Source organism: Perna viridis, chromosome 12 (assembly GCF_037379345.1).
Source record: "Perna viridis isolate PV_CMFRI_1.1 ecotype Kerala chromosome 12, ASM3737934v1, whole genome shotgun sequence".
NCBI lineage: Eukaryota > Metazoa > Mollusca > Bivalvia > Mytilida > Mytilidae > Perna > Perna viridis.
This window is the reverse complement of record NC_142456.1, coordinates 29,623,029-29,650,863: the sequence shown is the minus strand read 5'-3', so window position 1 is coordinate 29,650,863 and position 27,835 is coordinate 29,623,029. Positions and strand designations below refer to the sequence as shown.

At 31.9% G+C, this 27,835-nt stretch overlaps 2 protein-coding genes across 6 annotated transcripts; one reads left to right on the top strand and one right to left on the bottom strand.

Annotated features, from left to right (window-relative positions):
- Positions 1-633: 633 nt before the first annotated feature.
- On the bottom strand, positions 634-14,073 carry LOC148601956 (uncharacterized). 4 transcript variants are annotated; one of them, XM_088554799.1, is made up of 4 exons: positions 13,835-14,073; positions 10,833-11,010; positions 8,248-9,068; positions 634-6,715 (listed from the first exon to the last, which is right to left on the bottom strand). In XM_088554799.1, the coding sequence occupies exons 1-4, from the start codon at positions 13,959-13,961 to the stop codon at positions 6,153-6,155; spliced, it is 1,689 nt and encodes a 562-aa protein (XP_088410925.1). In that variant the 5' UTR covers positions 13,962-14,073; the 3' UTR covers positions 634-6,152. The 4 variants fall into 4 exon arrangements, with proteins under 4 accessions (XP_088410925.1, XP_088410924.1, XP_088410926.1 ...); XM_088554798.1 differs by having other exon boundaries at positions 8,248-9,092; positions 13,835-14,068; XM_088554800.1 differs by having other exon boundaries at positions 8,248-9,092; positions 13,824-13,959.
- Positions 14,074-14,131: 58 nt separating this feature from the next.
- LOC148601955 (elongator complex protein 5-like) lies at positions 14,132-27,408 on the top strand. Of its 2 annotated transcripts, XM_088554803.1 has the most exons (9): positions 14,134-14,251; positions 16,060-16,152; positions 19,460-19,520; positions 21,035-21,106; positions 22,198-22,418; positions 24,096-24,274; positions 25,426-25,518; positions 26,727-26,827; positions 27,262-27,408. In XM_088554803.1, the coding sequence occupies exons 1-9, from the start codon at positions 14,197-14,199 to the stop codon at positions 27,368-27,370; spliced, it is 984 nt and encodes a 327-aa protein (XP_088410929.1). In that variant the 5' UTR covers positions 14,134-14,196; the 3' UTR covers positions 27,371-27,408. The 2 variants fall into 2 exon arrangements, with proteins under 2 accessions (XP_088410930.1, XP_088410929.1); XM_088554804.1 differs by lacking the exon at positions 16,060-16,152 and having other exon boundaries at positions 14,132-14,251.
- Positions 27,409-27,835: the final 427 nt, after the last annotated feature.

Genomic DNA, 27,835 nt, shown 5'->3' with positions numbered 1-27,835 from the left:
TTTAAGGTCTCACTAACCACTTCCGGGTCAAATGGCCACCCCCCTATGTAGTACCAAAAACACACTGAACCTAGACATATGCATTGTAAGTGCATTATTTGTGTGTATTATGATTAAAAGTAGTCAAAATAAAGCTGAGAATGTGAACTTTAAAATCATATATGTATTTAACTACAAAAGTGTATGAATATTGTTTACATGTGTGAGTAATTTGCCTCCATGCTGTCAGTTAGCAGAACAGGTAAAAATGTGGATTTTCAGTATTATTTATTCAAGTAAATTTTGTGAAGAATTTATACTATGATCGTACCATTAGCATAATGATTTTGGAAGCCTTATTTTCCAAGCTTCGCAACGGTATGCAGCTTTAAGATGTCATTTGTCCTGGGAATTCACAGTGAGACTTTGAAAATTACATTTTTAACATGTAAAGTAATGGAAACGTTAGAAGTGGTTAGTGAGACCTAAGTCATCCCATATCTTTTAGGACCAACATACAGCCTGATTTTACAGAGACTGGCACTTGAAAGATAGAATACACACAATCTCATATTTCTCAACTTACGATGAGTGATACATATCAATAAGAGGACAACTATTTGATTCAGAGGTGGGGCTGGCAAGTGACAGCTCTGGCTGGAGCAGAATTTAATTTATCAGAAATTTGTGAATCAGAAAGTAGATTTATAAATGCTATACAGCTACATATATTGCCCAACTTTCCTGTAAAATTTATCAAGTTCATTGCACAGGAGACTAGCTGAAAATGAAATATGATATATATGAATAAAATGGGATTACAGTTTCCCTTACTCACTCATTACAGACACATTTTACAACATTACTGCATAACATATATATTGTTTTTCGGAGGCAATAAAAAACATAACTCAATTATCTAAAAATAATAATTTGAAAAATTTATTTAAAGCTCAATGTTCTCTAACAATATCCTCTAATGAAACAAACACAACCTATAAAAGTATGGCACAACAATCTCACCGATTGTTATCACAGAATCACAAAAATGCACTCCACAAATGAAACTTAAGGATAAAAATATTGCCAATTGTTAATTTACTTATAGAGCAATTGATGTCAATAGAAAAAAAATATAACAACATGAGAAATAGGTTTTTACAGAGGTATTTACTGCTGATGCATTGAGATATCCATAATAACAAAGGTTGAACATTTTACAGCAAATGATATAGTTATGTTCAGGGATTGAGTTGGTCATCTCTTTGAATGACCATTAACCAGATGAAGTGTCTTAGGTAGTTTATTGGAGATTTATGATTCATAGGCATTTTAATCCAGGTTTGATAGAAATTTTAAATCATCTCATGCTCTTAATCAACTGTCAAGTTAAGTACTTCAGGAAGTTCATCAGATGATAGTGATTGAATCATGTGAAGACCAACAATATTCCCTAAAGTTTATTATCCTACTTGCTGTAAAAATCTTATATAGTATGTTTCGATGAATGTATTTTATATAAGCTTAAAGAAATCTGCAAAACAGATTTAAACCTTATCAACAATGCTACAGGGTTCTCAGTTCCTTTTCTTCTTCACTACAGAAATTAAGCTCCAAATACCGGTACTTTAATTACTACATATGCATGTGTACATGTGTATTTTTACAAATAATTAGAGATCTTGCTACTTAATTACCCCTGCTTTGCTTCTCCTATTACCCCCCCCCCCTAAGAAATCCTGTGTCAACATCCTGAAATTGAAACAAAACCTGAAAGGCAAACAACTGAATATAAGAACTACCAGTAAATATATAGCATCATATTTCAGTGTTTGGATGATAAAACACTTTAAAATTGATAACAATGGTCAAGATTTATGGACAAAAAATGTTCAAACATGCTACAGATTGGACATGTTTGCATGAACAAAAAATAATGCTTGTCTTACTAAATAATAAATCAATAAAATATTATAAAATATAGAAAAAACAAAAACATAAAAATAACACCATAGATACATACCAGTACAAATAAATATCACAGACAAAACTTAAATCATTTCTTTGACATAAATATACAAACACTATTTATAAAATTTCTATCACAGTCATTTCACATAAACATACTCTCTTTCTAAAATTTCTATCAGAAGGTTGATGGTTTAAGGCTGGTTTGACCAGATATTAAGAAAATATTTATGAATTCTGTAAGAATTAAACTTTGTTTATAAAGGATAATTATAGAACTGAAAGGCAAACTTTAGGCAATATTCAAAGGGAATAGCCAAAAGAAGGTAAGTCCATATACATGTTGTAACAAATGGCAATATCAAGGCAAAACTTTAAATGATCCCCGCTTGGTAAAGTTCTGATGACAAGATTTTGTTCTCTGCCGCTGAAATATTTATATTCAGTGCTTTAACTCTAATTGTCAATCAATTTTCACACTTTTTGACTGGTGTGAGAAAAATATTTCTCATCTCTAGAGCAATTAAAGTTCTCAGGTGTTGATTGACCAGCATAAGAAGGGGCTATTAGTTGTTGTGTATTGTATTGTCAATCAAATCTCATTGTTTGAAAGCCATGTTGTGATGACTATTTTTTAACGTTTTTCTCCTGTTACAACTGTTGACCTCATAGACATTTCCATAATGACATAAATGCCAATGACGCATAAGTTTTCATTTTGAAAAATTAAAAGAAACAGAATCTTCAACTTTAGCTCAGAGATACAAAATTTCTCACATCCAGAGAAATTTCCATAATCAACTGGCTATCATTGAAGATTCTATATTTAGCAATATAAAACCAATATAGAAAATCGTGTCTCATTTCTTGAATTTGATGGTACAAATGCTCAAGTTACACTGTCAAAGTGGTTGGTTATTTCATATCATGTTTCAACTACTGCCTGATTCTTACAGAGACTGCCACTTAAAAGTTTTAAAACAATGAGTGAAAGATAAAATACTGTGAAAGTACTATTGTTTGTGGGGTACCAATTTTCGTGGATTTCGTATGTAAGCCAAACCACAAATTTTGGTTCCCAATGAAAAAGAGATTTTCATTGATGTGTACACTGAAAACCTCAAAACCATGAATTCAACAATCCATGAACTTGTGTTTCTTCCCTAATCCACGAATATTGGTATCCTTGAATTAAAGTACTTTTACAGTACACTTAATCTCATTCCTCTAATCCTACTTTTGGAAGTGACTGATCCAACCCCTGGAAGTTTCCCCTGCCCTCTCTTCAATTGAAAAATTATTGTTAACTAATCTCTTGGGTTAATAACAGCAAATAATAGCCTGGAACTCTCCTTTCTTCTAGAACCTTTCAGAAACCCCCTTTTTTTAAATTCCTGGATCCACCCAAGCAACTTTTAATAAGTTTTCACCTCATAAACCCCAATGCAGTAAATTGTCCCAAAATAGGTTATGCATTATTAAACTTAATTTAACTTGGTAAAAATTTTTAAAATCATTATACATGTAATTTCAGTGTTTGAGATGAGGCTCAATTCAAAAATACAGCTTCCAGTGCATCTAACAAGGATAAAAGTTTGATTTACACATTGAGTAACGTAAAGAAAAAATTCTATGTTAAAGATGTCCAATTTTGAAATAACTTCAAAAACACATTTTACAGCACCTGCCAAGTTTAAATGTGGAATGGCTCCACATTAGACTTTCCTGTTGGCCACCTGCTTGATAAGCCTTAACTAAGTTCAGAATCAATTACACTGCAGCAGAAATATAATCATCTGCCTTTCACACCTTGTCAAACTGCCAAAACAATTTTGACAGTTTTTGTATATTATTGAAAATAGAATGGCAGATCAGCAACACTGTTTGCTTTTTTTCAAAACTACCTCATCCTTTTTTCTTTTTTTTTTGGGGGGGGGGGGGGAGGATATGCATATTTTTTTAATGGGAAATAAGGAATAATCACAAAAAATAACATCAATTTGTAGTTAAAATGATTAATTTTATAGAGGATGTCAAGAAAAAGACATCATAAACAATTAATCAGTGTAATTCTGAACAGAAATGCCATACTGCAGCCTTTGACTACCAATTTATCTTCTTCGAGATTATTTTTCAGCCATTTTTGGGGCAAACTGGGAAACTATCATCAGGGCCTTATTTTGGAGGTGCATGCAATGCAAGGCAAACTATATCTCCATGTAGATATAGATTTAAAGATAAAAAATTTCCCTACACCAGTCATCCTGGAAGTCCATGGTAGTAAGTCATATGGTTGGAAACCATTCTGCAATCAGTAGCAATGTAAGCCAACAGTCACTTGGTTACATGCTTAAACCTATTAAAAAAAATTACAATCAACAATAAAAAAAGAATTGGGGTTGGGTAATTCTTGGTATAAGGCCTGGCACGGGAAAGAAATCAATTTTTCATTTTGGCCTAATGCAAACTATCAGTTCATGTCAACTGTAGTGACAACATATGATCTAGTAGACTGAGCACCATATTTCAGCACATATTTTAAACATGTATAAACATTGAAAACATACATTTTACATACTGAAGTATGTACATTTTTTATGTAACCATTGAAAGCATGCTTTAAACAAGTATGTACATTTTTCATATAACCACTGAAAGCATACTTTACATAATTCAGTATGTTCATTTTTCATGTAACCATTGAAAGCATACTTTACACAATTCAGTATGTACATTTTTCAGGTAACCATTGAAAGCATACTTTACACAATTCAGTATGTACTTTTCATGTAACCATTGAAAGCATGCTTTACTCAATTCAGTATGTACATTTTTCATATAACCATAGAAAGCATGCTTTACATAATTCAGTATGTATATTTTTCATATGACCATTTGGAAGCATATTTTACATAATTCAGTATATGTATTTTTCATATAACCATTTGGAAGCATGCCTTACATAATTCAGTATGTACATTTTTCATGTAACCATTAAAATGTGGACAATTAATTACTGAACACTTCAAACACTAATAGACTAATGCTGATGTATAACAATTATATTTTCACAATCAATAATAGAAATACAGAGAAACCTGCCAGAACTGAACTCTTTCAGACTTTTTAATATTAAATACCACTCCAAATTAAATTCAGACACTGCCAATAGTAGTGATTCATGGTAAAGAAAAACCCACCAAACAAACGATGCTTTTTCAGTCTACATATACTACACTTTCACATAATAACAATCATTTCTGCATTCAGATCTGCACTTTTTAGAAAATCATACATTCAGCTTCCACTAAAATCAACCAAATGAAACCAAATCAAGAACAATTACTCTTGCAAAGTGCAAATTTCATGTACAATCTATGTAATTTTTATCTCAAAAGAACAACCTCCTAATGAAAAACTAAGACTGGTTATGTGATCAGTAAATGTTTCTGAACAAGAAATAAAACTGAATTCAGTGGATTTTTGACATGCATGAATCACCTTCTGTCTGAATTTTAGAAAGACTGATACTTAAAATTGGTTTGGTTTAAGGAGGTAGACCTAAGGTAAGGGCCACAACTCTCACAAATCATTGGAATGTCTGTATTAAGTATTTTACATCAATATCTTGTAAGCATCAAAGTAACTTTGATTGATTCCATTCTGTTTCAAATGAAAGCTTGATAGGCTTTGGTGAAATTGAATGTGATACAAACATATCACTGATTTCAATAGCTATGTTCCTTACCCTAGGTCTACCTTCTTAAGAAAGTGTTTGATTTACTCGGTTTCAAATCTACTGAAATTAATAAGAATGGACTTTAAAAGAAATGTGGTTTAGACAGATAATTTATGGCAAACACTTTTTAATAAACTAAATTATAAAGACATACACCTAAATTGAAAAATTAACTTCAAAATTATCATCAATAATCATGACCACAGCACTGTACATTGAGTGATCTTCCATGACTTAAATAATGTAAATTCTTGGTTTTAATATCTAAATTAAGCCAAAATTTAATTGGTCGAGATCCATGAGCTAAATATAATGAAATAAACAAAAAGAATTTTTAGTGAAGTTTAACTCATAATGTGAAGACTATCAATAGTTATATGTAATCAATTAAATTGAAATATCAAAATATAAAAAGATTAAAAATGGCAAGTTTTTTTTTCACTACACTAAGTAAGCACACAAATTACTAAACCTTTTCAACAAGAAAAAGTAAAGTTCTGTCAGCGAGTCCTACTTCACCCACAAGTTGAGATAGATCAGTAAAGAGAGATTTTGGAGAATTACATGATAAGTTATACTTCGACAAGTCAGTACATAAAACATTTTCAGCATACTGTTTTACAACCTCTATTTTATCTGCAATGTGGAAATAACGCTGGACCCGTTTCCCATCAGGCAACCTAATTGCTAATAATAATCTTTCTTCACCTTCAGGTGGTTCACTTGATATTTGATGAAGTCTAAAATGTGTTGGTCCAGATTTTTCCTCAACAGCACTAATATCACCTTCAGAGGGATCATTAATAATATCCTGCTCTTTCTGCATAATCTCATTTGCAGATGAAAATGGTTCTTGTTTAAAGGATCCTCGACGACCTGATCCTGGTCTTTGTTGCTCTTGTAAATGCAGTTGTTTGGTTTGTTCAGCAAGTATCTCAGCTTGATGCTGATCTGACGTAGGTTCATTAGAACCTATTGCAGGAAGAGGTCGGTATCTCAGAAAGGAAGAATGAGGTCGAACCACTGGATCTGTAAAGTATAAAAATTGGTAGACAAAATATTACTATGTAGATAAAATTGTTTTGACAGGACCCCTTTGTTACTCTTGATGTTGTGCTCCATGGTTGTTGCTAGACTATTACTGGATTATACTCACTTGCAATATGAAAGGGTGCTGCTGAAGGAGCAGGACATGCCTTCCCTTCCAGGACACCTGATGTCATTCACAATTTTGGTGAGTTGAATGTAATGTTGAAAGTGTTTTAATTTTTTTGTGTATGACATAATCCTTTTTTTCTCATCTTTTTATGGGTAATCTATTTTATTTGATTCACTACATTGTGCATGTAGATCAGCTTTGCTTCCTGTGTTCACATTCAGGCCATGTTTTTTTCAATTATCCCAATACTGACACTTCAGTACTTTTATAGCATATATTGCAGTGTATTACTGAATGTTCCCTGTGTAATAAATGTCAATAAATCACATGTGATATGAATGCTGAAATTTCACTCTTTGACTATCTCCCATCTCCCATTCCTACATGGCACACATGTAAGTTCCTACACTTATCAAATTTGGTTCTTCAGCCCTTGAAATTACAATACTGTTATTCACAGCAGACACTGTTTCTTACGAATTATTATATTTTTGTTGTCTATAAAGCCTTGTTGTACATTATAACTTTAGATGTGTGACACAAGAATTTGAAACTGCTGACGTTGTACAGAAATTAGGCCTAAAAAAAAATCTGTGTTTCTAGTAACCTGACAGACCCTAATTTAAAAAAAAAAAACAACCCTACCTACCGACCCTAATTTTGATGTTACTTGAAACACATAATTTTTTTAGGCCTTCAAATTGTTAGTGGGGACAAAATCCAAACTTTTTTATAAGAATACACAAAGTAACATGTCTAAACTATACCCTGAATTATCTGAAAACAAGGCTAAACCAGACTTCTTTCTCAATTTACAGAGGTAGAACAGGGGTAAGGGACATAACTCATGAAATCAGTGACGTGGTTGCATCATATTCAATTTCACCAAAGCCTATAAAGCTTTCACTTGAAACAGAATGAAATCAATCCAAGTCATTTTTATGCTTAGATCAGATTGATGTCAAAATTACACAAATGTTCCATTGATTTGTAGGAGTTATGTCCCTTACACTAGGTCTACCTCCTTGCATGTATTTTAAATCTTTATTACAAGTCACCTGTCTAAACTGAACCAACGGAGTCCAAAAGGTGTTCAGTTTGGACAGTTTGTTGTATATATCACATTCTAATATGACCTGCTTCAAAGCTCTTTATACCACATTCACAGTAAGTAAGTCTTAAATACATGACCAACATTTCGTGCATCTTTTAAAAAATAGGAAGAAAACTAGTCCTATTAGAATCAAAATAAATCACGGAAACTCCATTTTATTATTGTTTTACCATGGGCTGGCCATTTATGTCCGTTTTAAACAATGTGACATAAATGACAAGCCTGTGGAAAAAACAATGATAAAATGGAATTTCCGTAATTTATTTCTTAATTGAAAAGGGGAATTACCTGATGACTGAGTATTTTGATCATCCTGCTGTACATATTGCTCCTCTTGTTTCTTTTTTCTTGCACTCTGAGGTCTTTTCCTTGCTGACTTTGGTCGTGAAGACCTTGGCCTTGTTGTTGTAGGAGGTTGAGAATAATCATGCATTACTTCCCCTGATTGTTCCTCAACCTGGTTTGGATGAGAATAATGATCATACTGGTACCTATTTTTACCACTTAATATAGGAGCATATCCAGAAGGAGCAGTATCAGGTTGAAAGTCACCAGAGTTTTGTCTTTCTTGACTGTAATATTGATATTTTTCATCACCTGAATAAGGTCTGTTTTGTTCATACCTTATATCGTAAGAGTCTTCAGTTCTGGTATTTTCATACCTATTTTCATAATATCCACCAGCTCTAGCATTTTCTTTTCTACTTGAATAAGGTTCACCTTCAAAGTCAAAAACTTGCTCTTCATTGCCTTGATCAGGTATTCTTAACTTCCTACCTGGTCTATGTGTACGGAATGGACTTACAGTCTCTTGATGATATGGACTACTCACAGGGCTCCTTTGAGAAGCATGATCCCTTTGATAAGGAGGGCTACGTGGAACATACTCTCTTTGAAGAGGACTACCAATTGGGCTTCCCTTAGTAACAGTCTCCCTTGACAACAGCCTAAATGCAGATGGAGACTGAGCAGACAAGTATTCTTCATTAGGAGAAACAGATATTCCATGAGGTGAGTACCTTGGCTGGTAATTTGCTGGTGAGTTATTACCTCCCCTAGGTGAGGATTCTTCTGAGCTTTGATCAGATGGTACTGGAATTCTATCTTGTCTAGAAAATTCATCATAGTCTTGTCTAAAATAATATATTAAACCTGTTATAATATTTTTTTTTAAATAAATAATAATGGTCAAAGTGGAGTAGTTGTTACTTACATGTAATTTTGATAAGTTATACAAGTGCGAACTCATGAAGTGGATTTTTAAATACACGAAAATATTTTGACTAAAGATAAGCTAAGAAATAAGTAATATATCTAATGATTTTGATACTTAAGTAGATGTCTCCATGAATATCTGACAGGGAGTGATTCTTGCATGCCAAAAACAACACCAAATTCACTTATATTTCCAATTCAAAAACAGTTATAGTCCACATAACCAGTTTCATCTTATCTTTCGGCTTCAGATAAAAATTATATAGATTGCGTAAGATCTCACTAACCACTTCTAACGTTTCCATTACTTTACATGTTAAAAAAGTAATTTTCAAAGTCTCACTGTGAATTCCCAGGACAAATGACATCTTAAAGTTGCATACCGTTGCGAAGCTTGGAAAATAAGGCTTCCAAAATCATTATGCTAATGGTACGATGATAGTAGAAATTCTTCACAAAATTTACTTGAATAAATAATACTGAAAATCCACATTTTTACCTGTTCTGCTAACTGACAGCATGGAGACAAATTACTCACACATGTAAACAATATTCATACACTTAGCTGTAGTTAATTACATATATGATTTTAAAGTACACATTCTCAGCTTCATTTTGACTACTTTTAATCATAATACACACAAATAATGCACTTACAATGCATATGTCTAGGTTCAGTGTGTTTTTGGTACTACATAGGGGGGTGGCCATTTGACCCGGAAGTGGTTAGTGAGACCTAAATAATTGGCACTTCCACAGAGTTACTGTTCTTGATTTGGTTGATTTTGATGGGAAATGATGAATGTATTGTTTTACTACAAAATAAAGATCTGTATACAGATAGGATTAAAGTCACAACTGATAACAAACAGTTGTTTGTTAGGTGTGTTTTCTGCACCATGAATCACCTCTACCATTGGTAGTGTATGACTTTAACATTAAATTAGTACATATAATATTACATGTATGTGGAATACCTAAACTCACTGCTCCTTGTTTAGCTATGAAACTTGTTTTCATAACAAAATTTAGAAATTTCTACATGCACAAGTGCAATCATATAGCTTAAACATATCATTGATTTAAAAATGAGCAGGGCCTAATCTTGATGGAGAAATGAGCAAAAACTTCTCCTTTTTTGTACCCACTTCTCCTATTTACCTTAGACAGGGAGAAGTTTTACAGATTACATAGACAAAAATGTCAATATTTTTATTTTTCACACAGAACTTACTAAAACTTCTCCTTATCAGCAATGTTTAGATAAGGCCCTGAATGAGCAGCTCTAGAACTCCACTTGTATTGTTTGTCTGTACAAACTAATATATACAGCCTAAGATGCACAATCGTACACATTAAAACATATTGTAACAAATGACACTACTGACAAATTACATGTATCATTACTATAAATTTGGTCTTTCATACACATACATGTATACAAGTAAAAAATTAACTTACACATGATATTATCTACAGACCCATTGTTGGAAACTCACATCTTTCTGTTATTATGCTGCATTAACTTCCTACATAGATATGTAGGAAGGCATTGCAGCTTAATCAACTGTATTTCAAATAATGTTAGCAACTCAGCTTAATTAATATGAATTTCTTTGTGAAAACTTGTGGACTATTTAGGATTAAGAAAATTTAACCTTTCATAAGTGTCAGGTCTAAATCCCATCCTTGACGATGGTCTTCCTGTTTTTGACTCATCAAACACTTCTTCACGACCACCACGAGAGGGTGGTCTAATTCTACGGAAACCTCGTCCTGTTTTTGGACGTTCCATTGTGTCCATCATTGTTTGGCTTTGGTTTTGACCATATAATTCTGAAACAGAGAAATGTCTATTTGTAAATTTTTACATATTGTTTTTTTTTATAAATCGTTAAAGATGTATTTAATCATTTTTCAGGATTTCCTAATGAGGATTGTACACTTTTCTTTAATTTGATAACTTTCTATGAGGGTAATAACACATGATTTCTTGAGGGTAATAACACATGATTTCTATCAAGATGAAACAACCCACTTTGATCCAAAACAAAGAACATAGGCGAAACAATTTCATATCCAACAAGAGGCTCCAAAGAGCTTGAATTGCTCACCTGATTCATTTTTCAACTTTTAAAGGCTATAACTTTAACAAGAGTCACCCAAAAACTTTGACATCGGATGCCAAGTGATGACAAAAGTTCACATGGCCATTAAGGCCAGATGAGCTAAATACTCCAACAACAAAATATTGTTCATTTTTCAACATTCATTTACTTATAACCTAAATTTCAATTTAGGTAAGTAAAATTTTCTTGAACTAGGAATAGGACAAGGTTAATAAAATGTTAATATCATACTAAGAGCTCCATTGTCATATACTTTGTATACATTGACAATTTGTATATGCTATTGAGAACCACACCAGTCTCAGAAAGCATTTGTTAGCTTCAATGATTAAAATACAAATGGAACCTAACTTTTTTTCAAGATATGGAGGGTCAAAACATGGCATCCAAATGTTTACAAAATGACTTGATCAACTAATCAAGGCCAGACAATTCAGCCCAAAGACATTTGACTATGACAACCCATAATTCCATAAAAAAATATAGAGTTGGAAGTACTGAGAGCAAAAGCCTATTTCAGTCTCACAAATAATCACATCTTTTGGTGATTCCCATACAAAGCATTTATTATATTGTCTTCAATAACCACATAAGTTCCTTTATTCGTTTCCGAAATGACATAAGAGTATATGACTTTCTGCCTTTAGCCAGAGAGTTCATAGTATGATCACTAAGTAATACTGGTCTCAACTTATTAGTAACAAGAAGTGTCAAGAAGTGTCAAGAAATGACAAGAACCATCAAGATGTCTAGAAAAAGCAACAAGAAGATGTTTTAATATGCGAGCAAAGCTCGCTTTTAAATGTATAGAAATTAATCTAAAAATTCATCATACTGACACTTGAGAAACTTTCATCCAATCAAAACACTACATCTGGATACATTAAAGCTTAAGAAATAGACAAAATGCAGCCTAGATAAAATGTTGAAAAGACATCTATGTTATACTGCCGGTCAGAGATCTAGATTAAGCTGCAATCTACACCAAACGCGGAACAGTTCTTCCAATAATTTTACAAATATTTGTAATTTCCCCGCTTATTGCTGATAAAAATTAATAAAAACTTGACAAAATGATAAATGGGATGAAATCCAAAGGGAACCTAATACTTTTGCTTCGGGCTTTGCTCCCACTAAAGGCCATGTACTATCTTAATTTCCTTAAGGCTCCCCAATATACTAACAAAAAATAAGTCATGTCCCAGAAGTAACAAGAAAATCATTAGAACTTTCAGAATCCTCGGGGTTTGCCTTTGAATCTAAATGCTTTCAAAATCATGAAAGATGAAATTTGATTGGCTGATGAGAAAAATCATCAAAACAGAAAGAAGAATAGAGTGTTGTTAGGTCCTACATGCAGTGACTGAATGAACAATTGATGGATCTGATTTTAATTGGATTAGGAGAAAACTCTTAGTTTCCTTAAATCAAACAAATAAAAATATAGAGGTGAAGATTACAGTTCAGTAGAAACAACTTTAACTTTTCTGATAGTCTTCCAGTCTTTTCAATTTTTTTTACTTATTAAATGAATATGATTGTTTTTAAAAAAAGGCAGGAAAAATATGGATGTATGTACGTTTATCTTCGCTGCTCCACTGTTGCTGTTGCCAAAAACCTAGGAAAGGCAATCATTTACTTAACGGAATTTACTACTGTCAGATCAACAGTGTTTCAATTTTGTTTACGTCACATGATATATGTAAAATATTTCCACCATCAGTGGAGAACAGTAATACTTCCGGTATCTGAACAAAATTAATCTGACCCCCTAAAACTGAAAAGGATGTCTTAAGGGTTAAAAATTGTAAAGTATGGCAAAGTGTTACAAAGTAATCAACCATTTTTAAAGTGAGGGGAAAAGGGGGATGGGGCTAGGTTTTTGGAAAAACATTTTTTTACTCATTAATCAAAAAAACGCAACATTTCACCCATTATTTAAAAAGGCAGATTTTCAAATAAAAATATTAATTTCACTTGCTGCTGAAATATAAACAAAAATAATGCACTTGCAAAACAAAGAAAAACCTTTGTCCCAAAGAGGTTTCTGATGTCCTTTACTATTTTCACAAGCCTTGTACAGACAGTATATGTATGGTTAAGCTCACTGATTTAGACAATGCCTACTTCATATTATTAAGAATATTCAGGGCTGACATAGTCTATAAAGGTGTTTCCAATTTATGTTTCTTCAGGAGCGTTTGGGTTTCACTTGTTACATTTTCAATTAATCTTATGACATTTCATTTAAAAAATATTCTTTGGCTTTGGGTTTCACTTGTCTCATTTTCAAGTAATCTTAAAATATCATGCACTTGAAACTGCAAGTCCCTTACAGTTTAGCTAAATAGCATATTCCATCTTCATTTTTTTTAAAAATCAGATATTAATATACTGCGTCCAACAATGACTTCATGGAATTTTGGACTAAACATGTGATCAAAACTCAGTCATGTTGATAGTGGTGAAGAACAGACAAGTCACAAGGTCAAAGAAAGTATGACTGACGTCGTAACGCACACAAAATGCACCTTCTTGGGAACTATAATTAACTGTTGAGTACGATGGGAGGTTATCAGAGTACTGGACGTCTATACGATTAGAATTGGAGCTGTATCTTCCTCCATGACGACTGGCTGGGCGACAAGAATCCGCCATATTGTTTACATCTTTCACGAATACAGACGAAGAATTTAATTTGTTTAAATTAATAAAATATTTTTCTATATGCTTATTTTGGAATAATAAGTTATGATTATTCTTGTTAAATTTATTTTGGCTTAATTTATCCCCAGCTACCAACTTTATAATTATTAATCAATTTTATTATATTTGCCTCTGAACTTTAAGATGTCTGCGCCCATGAAATTGTGACAGAAACAAAAAAAAAAGAATGATTGGGGATATCACAAAAGGACATGAAAAGGCTAATCTTGTTGTTATTGAAGGTAAACGAATGACCAGTCTTTTGAGAGTATCCCAAAATCGATGATTTGCTTTTATAGCCCCTAAGTTTTGATTTGGCTATTTTGGGCTATACTGACTACTGTATATACTGGGGTACCCTCATTCCGCTGGTCAAAATAATGTTCTTCCGATCGAGTTACCGATTTGACCAGACGACGCTAATATTATTTATAAAAATAATATTCGGACATTCTACTTCACACTTTCGTAAATTGTGTTATGTGCATGTCTTTATTTAATTATTACACCAGTGACTGAAAATCCAATTTCAATCATCCGCCATTATTGTTGTCGTACCTCAAATATGTGCATTTCCGGTTCAGAGATTAAACAAGTATGGGGAGCCATATGGGATACAATACATTTCCACTAAAGGTCTCAGTATCGTATTAATTTTCCTATAGACTTCTATAGTGAAGTGCATATTTTTAGAATTTTTTTAAAATATGTAAATTGATTCAATAAAACTTTCACGTAAGTAGCATTTCTAAGGACATGTGAAAAAATAATTTCCCGCAAAGAAAATAGGGTGAGTCCACGAAAAGGACAGAAAAGTAGTCTTGAACTATGAATAGCCATTTTCTCTACTTTCACTTTTGTTTTGCACTCACCAAACCAACCTTTTCAGTGGAACGTTTTTATGTTATTATGTTAAGTTCTTCATCTTACAGTGTGATGTTTGCTCTATTTTATAAGTCATTGTTCATATCTTTTGACAAAACATTAGTTTGTAGAGAGGCAAAAAGAAAATGCACTATATTTTTATAGCATCCATGTTTTGACGTACACCCACTCAGGGATATGCAATACAATACTGGTACCTAAATAAACAGAAATATGCTAGTATTGGATTTATTGAAAAAAAATATATAGTACTGGACAAAAATAACTTGATAGAATCTGTTTTTTAGTCTATTTAAAGAGAAATATTTATATGTGAGAATTTAAACACTTCATTTTTAAGGAAAATTATTTCAAAGTGATGTTTAGCATATTTTAATTCCTATTCAAATAATCATTTGATTGAAATTGATTAAGAATTGAAATCAATTAGAATATTTTAGATTACTTAAAATTGATCTCAATCATTAGATTATTGAAACTTGCTAATTTTTAATTGATAAATATTTAGATATTCTTATATAAGTGTTTCATATACCATTTTTGTGCAACTTATTTTTCATTTGAATTAATTCTAACTTATAAAATTAAATGATAAATACATTAATAAAACTGTAATAAAATTAACAGCAGCAAAAAAAACAAAAAATACTGTAAAGCAAAAAATATCCATTCTTTATTGCATTGAAGGCAGACTTCTAGTCATCAGGGTGATACTGTTTTTTCTTCATCTTTTTATATCTCTGTAAATAGAAAAAACATCCCAAATTAGCTTAAATTGGTTCATTGCGAAAATTTAACTATTAATTTCCATTGAATTTTTCTATGCAGAATGTTTTTAAGATTAGGGAAAATTTGTTTGATATTAAGTTGTCAAATCCTCATAAAATGTTCATTTTTTGTTAATTTGGCTTTCCATAGTTAATTTGTATAACACATGACATATTCTGGTCATGTGATTGTTGTTTGGGAAGCTTTGCAAATGGCAGATGATAAATCAATATCGATTGATTGGTTTCATGCATATGTTCCACATTTCCAAAAGAGGTTAAATAATATGGCATACAGAGGTTTTGGAAAAGTTGGAAATATTCTATGTTGAGCTTAAAACTTGAAAATTACCTGGAATACCAGCAATCTTATCTATGTTGTTGTTTTCATGAAACAGGCCAGGTTCAGTTTCGGCAACCTCTGACCTTTGACCCAAGCATGTGCAATCAGTTCTGTACAAAATGGGAAATTAATAATACATCGGAACTAGGTATACATCGGAAAGAGGGTACAGCAGTATAAGTATAAATATTACAAATCTTGTTGTATTAGTTCCAAGCTATAATTAGGAAATTCAGTGTAAATTTACTTGTACTTACTAATGAAGGACATATTTTAAATTGTTAAAGTACATTATACATACATAACATAATGTATCTTTAATATTAAACAGTAACTGTTTGATTATTCTAAAAGCCTGAATTGAATATATAAATAAATGTTTAGCCTTATCAATTAAATAAAGTATTAGTTTTAGATCCGCTGCAGATTTTCAATATGGTTATTATTAGAACTGTTATTTTTTGTATGTTTAGAATTGTATGTTGTGTCATAACCATTTATTGTAAATGTGTTTGAACAAATAAATATATATTCATTTGTATTTGTAATATGAAATAAAACTGTATGTTAATTGTATACATTATAATGTACATGTAACAAAAATAAACAAACATATATAGTAAAATGCAGAAATTGGCCAAACCTCTTATAAGAGGTCACGTCTGTGACCTCTCTTATGCAACCAGTTTTGGGTTGCAGTATGGGTGGCCCCGTAAGAGAGGGACTACTGTATTTTCATTATTAGGCCTTTTTTGGTTTTTTTACTTGTAAGTCTATAGGTGTAAAAGTGGGGCCACAACTTAAAAAATAAACTTTTTTTATTTCTAGTCTAATTCTGAATTTTTTTTTATTGGATACCTAATGAAATCTCTGTCTGTATGTTTCAATCATATTTTAGATATCTCTTATGGTTTTTGAGTAATAAGGGGCCAATAGGGGCCATACCCCAAGAAATGATTTTTTTTAATTTTTGGTGCAATTTTGGATTTTTTTTTATTGGAATCTTTATTAAAATCCCTGCCTAAATACAAGAGCTTTTAAAAGAAGTATGCTTAGCAAATTTACTCTATCACTTGCTGTTTGTGATCCATGCCTTAAAGCAGAACTTTGTACAAAATATTGTCCAATTTTGTATCTACATGTAAATGAGTTGTTGTGTCCATAATGAACTGTTAGTTCCTCTGTTTAGAGTGTTAAAAATTAATTTTGTGTCCACACTTGCCCCAAGTGAACAGAAGTTAACTGACTGGGTTGTATCATGCTGCGCTCGGCAGAGGTTTTTTTTTTAATATATGATGCAAATGCATATGAAAGCTTCACTTAAATTTTGACTTGGCAAAAGTTGTAAAGGTAGTTGAGCAATGTTCATATTACCTTTGTGTAAGAGTTAATCTATGAGTATCACTATTTTTTTTCTTACCATACATGTATATCTGAGAACTGTTACTCATAAAACAATATTCTAAGATACATGTACATTGTACATGTACTTGTGCTACATAGAAATTTTTGAATTATTTGGGATAATGAGGGTATTCTATAAAGGAAAGCTTTGTTTGTAATTATAATACACCTACAGTCATGACAGTTTATTACATTTAAATGTCTTTAATGCATAAAGTAAGAAATAGTTTGTTTGATTTGGGGCCTGCTGTGTAATCTTCAAAGACAGCTTTGTTTAGGAAGGGACAATTTTTCATTTACAAAGATGAAACAGCAATATTTAACTTTGAATGTAGTAATTCTGTCATCTGTAAGTGGACAAGTAATTTTAAAAAGTTACTAAATCCTTCAAAGGCAAGTACAGGCACAACAAACAGAACCATGCCACTTTCCCCTGCCAGTGGCAAATCCAGGGGGTGCAGGGGGTTGACACCCCTCCTTATAATTGGAAAATTTGTAATTTCATTTGTAAAATTGTTTTAAATGGCAAAAATTGTCCCAGCAACCCCTTTTTTCTAAGGAATCCTTCTGGCATCCCTCCTTTTCAAAGTTTCTGGATCTGAGTTCAGCTGTTGAATATTAACAGAGCAGTATGGACAAACATTTGTAAGTCTTTTTGTCAAATTTGGAACAAGATGTTGTCAAAGGACTATCAATGTACACTACTAGAAATAGCAATATTTCCTGACCCAATTTCATTAACTATTGCTAAAATTCCCCAAACCTAATCCTGGTATAAGTTTATTTAAATCAATCAATGTTAAAAAACACACTATATTTTTAATGTGTCTTTTTTAAATGTTGCCTACAGAAGAATATCAGTTGCGAATGTTCAAAAAAATACATGTATTTGTAACTTGCAAAGTTATAGTCATTACATTGTTTTAACTATCTTCACTTTCTAATCACAAATCTAAATTTAACTCGGTAGAAGATCCTGTTGTAAGAAACTTACGATAAATAACCCTTTTGCAACTCCCATGAGGACACATTCATTTCATGCTAAACAAGGTTAAAATGTTTCAGGGCATTGTTTCACAAAGCACTCATAAGACTTACACATAAATCCTTTACAAACCAATAGGACTTACGTTCACATACTGTTAGTCTTACATGTGTTTTGTGAAATAATGCCCTGGATGTAAAAAAAAAAAACATTTTCCTTGAAAAAAAACCACCACAGATTGGAATCATCTTGTCCATCTACTTGTCATTCTGTAAATCTAAATTTCGTCACAATTATCTTGGCTCCAAATGGATGAATTGATTTCAAATTTGGTATGTTGCTTTATGCAGACAGGGCATACATTGTTAGATATTCTGGTTGCCAACCTCTATCAATTTTCTGTATGACATCAACGTTACAAATATGAATGTTCAGTGTTATTAAAGACACTATTTAAAAGCTATTAACGTTCCAAATGTAAACATTAATTGTAAACCTTACAATTGTCAGGATAATCATTAGCGGTTAGTCAAAATTTCAAACCGAATACAAAAAATATTAAACATAATTAAACAAAAATAATTAAAACAATGATAAAAATTAATGTCCTAGAGATAAACATTGCACAACACGTCCTTACACCTGTAATGTATTCATAAGGCACAATAAAACGATTAAAAATCAATACATGGGCTATTGAAATCACCAATAAAATAGGAAGTTTCAAACATCTGTCTAATCCGTGAGATATCTATTCAAAATACACAATCCATTGAACACAAATAAAATCAAATCAAAATCTAATATCTATTCAAAGTGCCCATTCAATTTCACATGACACAAAGACAATTATTGAGTGTGAGATGTTTTAAATAGAGCTACAAGCATGATTTAAAGTGTATATTTGTATTCAATATCTGCTATATATAATATAATATATAAGAAATTTATGTGATTCTAGACTTCATCAGATTATTACAATCTTTCAAAATATGTATGAGTGGAGGTACATGTGTATTTTAAAACTAGCACAATAACACTTGTAAATGTATTTTAATCTTTACAGACTGTGCTGAGTGTCAAGGAAGAGGCCTTGTGTATTCTTTCATTACAAGTCTTTCTCAAAGGTATTTTATACATGTACATACAAAAAATACCAATCATTAAGGTATTTCAAATTTGGTAAACAAGGAGTAACCTCTAATTAAGATCATTAGAACCAAATATATAGGAAGTTCAAGGTCCAAAACTTAAGTATAAAAAAGTGGTACATGTACATGTATTCAAAACCAAAGATATCAATCCAGTACAGATACATGGTACCAAGGTATAACAAAGGAGCTGCGATATTCTAGCTGCATGTACCAGTTTATTGTAATCTTTTATATAAATCTGTATACCCTTGTTAATTTTTTTCTTTATGATGCATGTACACCTAATGGGCCCATTTACATGCATTATTTAATTTGAAAATTGAGTACTACATGTACATGTATCAATTCAGAACATCCAGGAAACGTATTAATTTTCGCAGTGTATTAATGTTTTTGGTGAACAGTAAAGCACAAAAAAATATTACCTTTGAAATTGATATTTAACACTGCATGTTTTTATTGCTAATGATCTCTTGAAACCAGGAAAAAATGATGTCCACAAATTCATTCACTTGACAGAAAAATATGCAACCTAGAAAATTCATACATTTACAGTATTGTGATGTTTTCTCTATAACAGGGTTTCAAATACATACTCAAATTTATATTGTAAAAGTTTGTAATTTTAGAGTTGGTATTAATAAGAAACCATGAAAATTAATATGTTTACGGTATGCCAAAATTGACTGTTATCACATTATATTGCTATTTTGAATTGTGCATTGCCTGAGGTTTCCAATACGGTTGTCTTTGATCATGTGACTAACAAAAATTTAACAAAGTATCTTGTTTGACTTTAAACCAGTTACAAAACAGTGAGTTGTTCAACAGCATTATGTAAATGTGTAGTTGATTTCTCTATAGTACATGCCAGCTTGGCAACACGTAATCATTTTATCTAATGGCTAAAATGTTAATAAACAGTAAAATGAACTTGATAAGTTAGTTAGAGCTAGTAATATAGATAACTTCAGGGAATAGAGTTGACCGGTGACAATTACCTGATGTATTTTTTAGGTTGTTAACTGGGCAATTGATGAACAGATTTAAATTTTGTATCAAACTCAGATTGAAATATAATGAAATGATATAAAGTTTATCCATGTTAATTGTTCATTTAACTAGTTAAGGCATTTCATCAATTTTCTTTCAATCAAGGGGAAATCAACTTTATTCCTAGAAGTTAACTATTTTAATCACTGTTAAGTTTTATTTTGAGATGACAAATCAATACCAGTAGTGGATCCAGACACTTTGAAAAGGAGGGGTGCCAGCTGAGGTTCCTTAGAAAAAGGGGGTGCTAGGACATTATTTGCTATTTTTTTTCCATATTACACATGAAAATGGCATATATTCCAATTTGCCAATCCCACTGCACCCCTCTCTCAGGATCCACCACTGAAGACTTAATTTGTAATATATCTCATTAGCTTCACTCAGCATTTACTACTTAGGCAGTCATGGTGATTTTTTTTTATCTGATTTAGAGTTGATGAAGTACATGTAGTTTGTTATGATGGAAGATCTAGAGATATACAGACATTAATTCCTGCTGGAAAGTGAGTATCACATTGAAAAAAGGAGGAATACCATTATGTCAAATGAGGGAAGATCTGTAAAAATTCCTTTGACATGAAATAAAGATGTTGGTAAAAAATCTAAGGACAAGTGTCATTTAGCTGATTGAAATTAGTTATTTTTAATTTCATCAAAAGGTGAATTCCTGGTGTTCTTTGATAGGCAGAACTAATCTTAATTGTGTGGCTTGAGTTTGGCATAATTTTCAAACAAGTACACACTGTGTTTCAGAAGATTTGATTTCACCAAAGATTGATTTTTTTTTTGGGGGGGGGGGGTGGGGGGAGTAGTTATCTGTTGATTCTAACCATGCATTTATTTTTTTACAATGGTCCTTGATAGATAAATAGGAATGTAACCAATATTGTCCTTTAATAATTTTCATTCTGTCAGAAATTTTAACAGTGTCAAAAATCTTATCACAACCAAAATGTATAAAGCTTCTTAGTAATGTCTATACGGTCATATCATGCTACATCTTGTAGATCATTTTGCTTTTGTGAAGGAGTAATATTCTAGAGTTACACATTATTAATTAAAATGTATACATAATTTGTAATGTTTTTTTTCATTTTTAAAATTCTATTAACCCCACTTAAGAAGTGGATGATATATTGGAAACAACTTCTCTCTTCATTTTGCCACAATTTTCTCGACTCCTAATTAATGGATTGATTTCAAATTTGGTGGGTGACTTTTATTCATGGGGCATATAATGGACCCCATTTTGATGAATGTCTGATACCAACTTTTCCTTCTGTATGATTTTGTCGTTTTTCACTCAATGGAATAGTATAGAAAAATGTCAGCTTCCACTGAACTGATTTATATCAAATTTGGTATGTTACTTTATATAGATGGGGCATACATGTATGTTAGCAATTTTGGTTGCTTTCAGATATCAGCTTCTTGTTTCATGGAATTGCATACAAGTTATACCTAGATGAACAAAGTGTGCAACTTCATGTTTAGTAAAGCTGTAAGAGATTGATGTTAACTCAAGCAACAAAACTGAAAATCAAATTTAAACATGATGTGTTATTCAATTTCAACATAATTTGTTATTTTTCAGCATTAGAACTTATAATGCTCATACAGATCTACTGAACTGGGAAAACTCAGCTAACCTGAATGTATATGTGGACATTATTAAGTATTTGAAGGAGAAAAATAGTTTCAATGGCAACAAGAAAATAGCTGTTGTAATAGATTCCATCAGTCAGTTAATATTGTACAGATCAGCCACTTACACCTGTCAAGTAATACACAGATTAGCCAATACACCATGCTTAGGTAGGTACAGTAAAACCTGTCTAGGTAGAACTCAGAAAAATCTGAAAACCTGTCTAAACAGAACTCTGAATAATTTGAAAACCTGTCTTAAATAGACACTTTAGTATAAGTTTATATATATTTTGATCCTTGGTAAACTGTACATGTCTAATCTCAACCAAAAAGCTGAAAAAGGGGGGTTGGTTTATATAGGTTTCTCTATTGTCTTCTATTTGACCCAATAAATGTAACTTGCATTATTGTGAAAGTACTTTCATTTGTGGATACCAATCATGGATTAGGGAAGAAACACAAGTTTGTGGATTCTTGAATTCGTGGTTTTGAGGTTTTCAGTATACACATCAATGGAAATCTCCTTTCCATTGGAAATCAAATTTCATGTTTTGGCTTACCCATCAGTACTATGTTTGATAAAAACTATCTAATTAGTGATTACATAATTATTACCTGTAATTAATGACACTTTGATTAATGATAGGGTTTCAGTTTTTCACACCTTCTATTACCCAAGTTGACAAAATGGCTGACGAGTTCGAGTTATTGAGGATTATTTTCTAAGATTTATTACCGAACGGACTGACTAGTCTGTTCCAGTGTTTGAGAAATCGAAGTTTGCAAAATCCAAGGTTATTTTCATTGATTGTATAGGAGAAAGTTTTGGTACTTTGAATTGTGTTCAAGAAATCCATGGGTGTTCGAGTCATCCGAGTTCAAGCGAGTGAAGTTTAACTATAGATAGCTGTGAATTATCAGATGTTCCCTGCATATAATTCACAATGAGAAATAAATTGGATAATTTCACTGTGTGTCTTACTACTGCCAAAAATTTCATTCACAACATGAATATTAGTCTGCCATTCACAAAATTGAAAGCAGAAATGAAGATAGCAAAAAATTGTAGAGTAAATCTTTATAATATGTAGTAAAATCAATTGGTTATCAGATACAACCAAAATATAATTTTTCATGCCAAGGATGTTTGATGATTTAAATACCAGTCCACATTAAATTCAGACACAGCCATGGTAAAGTGATTCATAGTGTAGAAAACGCATGAAACAAGCAATGCATTTTCAGTCTACATATGTTATACTTTCACATAACAAGAATCATTTCTGCATTCAGATCTGCACTTTTTACAAAATAATACATTTATCTTCCACTAAAATCAACCAAATGTAACCAAATGAAGAATGATAACTCTTTTAAAGTGCCAATTTCATGTACAATCTATATAATTTTCATTTTAAAGTGCAACAGCCAAATGAAAAACTAAGAGTGGTTATGTAATTCGGTGGGTTTTTGACATGCATGAATCACACTTCTGTCTGATTTTTAGAAAGACTACTACATGTACTTAAGTAATGACCCTTTAATCAGGGCATCCTTCTGCACTGGTAATTATATGGCTTTTACTGTGAAAATGGTTGAGTAGGGGTATACGTAGCATGACAGAGTGCACAACATCTTGTTGTGCTTGTATAGTATATGCGCAAATTTACAGTGCACTGACGACATAAAACTGATATACGGATGAAGATTAGAACCGTGGAGAAATGCGAGGCTGTGCTGAGCATTTTCACCAGTTAGAGCCAAATTTGTATATCAAAGTTTTTGTCAAGTCATTTATTTGAAAATTCTCTTTCTTTAATCAATAGGATTTAACTTATTTTCCAGGCTGTGAAGTTGAGCAGGTAGTATGTTTATTCCATGAAGACCTACATGACCATATGTCATGTTCTCTGATAGATCATACTTCATCAACTGTGGTGAGACTGAAACAACCTAGGACAGACAAGTACAGTTACTGCTGTGATATCTCACATAAAAAGATTTCAGGAAAGATAACTCAAGTTGTAAGTCTAGGGCTCAATCTAGACATCAATGACAAGGAGAAGTTTTAGTAAATTCTGTTTTAAAATTAACAATATTGACATTTTTGTCTTTGTAATCTATTACAAAAACTTCTCCTTGTCAAAGGTAAATGGTAGAAGTGAGCACAAACAAGGAAAAGTTTTTGCTCTTGGCTTCCTCCTTAATGTAGGACTTTGTGTGAACTTCAGTTAATTAAATGTGAAGTTAGGGATTTCAGAATCATTTAAAATATTTTTTCTTAGTACCAGTAGATAGGACATTAAAAAATACACATATGGTCATTTAAACATCATTTGCCTTTTGACAAAAAGTCCTAAGTGTAAAATTAATTGTCAGGTTTGGCGTCAAAGTAGTTTAGAGTACATGTATTATGACAACATAACTTCAGACTTTTGAAGATTTTATACTTATGGCTTTTTGTGAAAAGGACTATAGAATATTAACCATATCTGCATTTTAAGCAGGACATTTGAGCAAATAATTTTACATGAATTCACATGATACTTTTATTAAAAGTTTGAAGAGGTAAATCAAATGATATGTGACTTACTTCAAAATTAGTAGTTTGAATATTGATGCTCCTTACAGCCATAGAGACAAGGAGAAAGAAAAAAATCTCCTGAGCATACATTCAGGGTACTGCCAGGAAATAATAAGGGATCCAGACACTTCGAAAAGGAGGAGTGCCAGCTGGGGTTCCTCAGAAAAAGGGGGCACTAGGACATTATTTGCCATTTTTTGTCAATTTTACACATAAAAACAACAAATTTTTAAATAAAAAGGGGTTGCCAACCCCCTGCGCCCTGCATCTGCCACAGGGTTTCAAATACATACTGATTTGTAAAAATACCAGTGCAGAGTTTTAATTTTAACGATAGTGCTTTTTTTTCTTTTTGCATTTAAAAAATAAATCAGCAGAATTTATTTTTAACTACATTCTGTTTGAAATGCTAGTTCCACCATCTTTTGGTGAGCATGGGTTACAGATCATCCCTTGCAAGAGGTTCCTTTCATCATACTTATTGTAAGGGTGTTTTTTGTTTTTTTGGTTATTTTTGTTTGTATGTTTGGTTTTTTTGTGAGGGGTTATTAAGGAAAGAATCAGTAATTTCAATGTATTGTATATTTGTAGAGTGAAAACTTTAATATAACTGAGAGTTTTGAAATTAAGGATATAAAAGAAGTTTCCAAGGTGATCAGTCTACCTACTGGAGAGGATGGCCAGGTAAGTCTTAATGTATATAGAAATTGTCAATTATAATGTCTATACAACTATGGCAACTCAGTGCATGCAATATTATGTTTTATGGAACCTTTGTAAGAGATATTGGCCAAGGCTAATGGTCGACATGGATATGCCTTTAAGTGTTCATAAAACATGATCTTGCATGCAGTAATTGTTTTATTGTATTTTCTCTGTAGATATTATGACATTTAGATTCAGTTACTCTTCATCTTGATCTTGAAAACAAAAATATTTTGGTATATGTTTAGGGTCAAATAGTCAGCCATGTAATCACTGGTAATTAGAGATGTGTACGATTACTTTCAATGTAATTGATTGAATTATAATTACTTAATTACTTTGGTAAATGTATGATTAAATTAAATTAATGATTACAGCATTTCTGAAAGTGATAATCAAAACACCAAGCATGTTTTATCATGATATGGGTGTGTCTGAAATATATTGTTTAAATGGACACAATAAAGCACAAAATGTAATCATATGCAAAAACTAACCATAATATACAATGGAATCCTGTCTTAGTTAACATGTACATCTAAAACCTTAAAACCATGAATTCAAGAATCCACTAACTTATACTTCTTCTCTAATGTGTGTTATTGATATCCACAAATAAAAATGCTTCTTCTCTAATCTGTGAAAATTGGTGTCCACAAATAAAAGACCTTTGGCAGTATTACTTTTATATGATGTATTGTACCACATCCCTTTTTTTCAGGTCCTCTGTTGATCTATTTCCTGTTTACTGTAGGACTGCAGTAGCAGTCTTTATAAATATCAGATAAAAAGTGATTCATGCATGTCAAAAACCCACCAAATTCACTTTTGTTTCTAACTCAGTAACTGTTACAGGCCACAAAAGTTTACCGTTTGGTTCTTGCACTTTTGAGATAAAAAATACATGGTATGTTTATGAAATTGAGTTATCTTTCTTGATTTGGTTGATTTTAGTGGGAGATCAATGTGTGGTTTTCTCAAAACTACAGATCTAAATATAGAAAGGATTATTGTTACCAAAAAGTATAGAATATGTAGAAGCATCATTTGTTTCAGGCTGTGTCTGAATTTTATGTGGGCCAATACTTAATTTGACAGAAATAGTTCAGTAGGGGTATTCATAATGTGATTTAGTGTGCACTGTTCAAACTGGACTTTACATGGAACATAATATCATTGAGTTACAGGTTGACCCTGCAGCCAACTTGACCTTTAACCTAACCTTGACAGACAAGGAGAAGGAGGCTCGTAGTCAAGTTGTCTTACCTTACACATATGACAAACAAAGGTAGTTGGAAAAAAAAATATTTTAAAGGCTGTTTTTTTTTTTTGTTTAAATTCTTTCAATAGATTGCAGTCAAAATGGATCTGAAAAAGACATTGCCCTACTAGTCACTACGAATAGTTTTTTTTCACATTTTTCTTGTTGACTTGTAGGAGTAAAAAGTCAAAATCTGATATTTGGTCAGACAGATTAACAGTCTATTCCACGAAGTCTGCAAGCCTGTCAAGTTTTGAGAAACCAAGTGCAAGAGATTTGCCAAAATTCAAAAGATTAAAGGAAAAAAAAGTTATTAAAATAACATTAGTTCTAACACTGATACTAAAATAGCATTGTATCATTAGTATTGTAAGCAGCCATAATGTATTGTGAACCAAATTGATTCCTTTTTAGTCTCTTGACAGACTCACTCATTTATGGTTGTTCTTTTACTTTTTCAGACAAGAGGCTACCCTAAACAAATCAGTTGGAGAAGGGAAGATATTTTACCAGCCAGATGAGATTGATGATTTTGATGAGGAAGACCCAGATGATGATCTTGACATTTAAACATTAAATCATAAAATAAACAAGATTATGCAAAATGACTTATAGATATTTATTGCAAATCAAATTCCTGATGGGTTTAAGCAAGTACAAAATATTGGTCATATACAACACATAAAAACCCATAATACAAGAGATATACATACTTGTACTTGACTAATAACAGAGGTGGATCCAGAGATTCTCAAAAGAGGGGGGTGGACCCTGACTGGCCTAATATGGGGCCAGCTCTTTCATGGCTTAGTAATTTCCTATATAATCAACTAAATTTTTCCAACCTAAGGGGACTGGGACCCACCTCTTGGATTTGCAGTATAGATCACATTTTCGCAGTAAAGAAATCAAAAACACTGGACAAAACATTAATGTCAGAATTAAAAAATGTTTTGAAGCATATCTAGTGAGCCAAGCTGGTTATAATTAGGCTGAATATTTTTAAGATCTTTACAAAAAATAACAAACCAATAT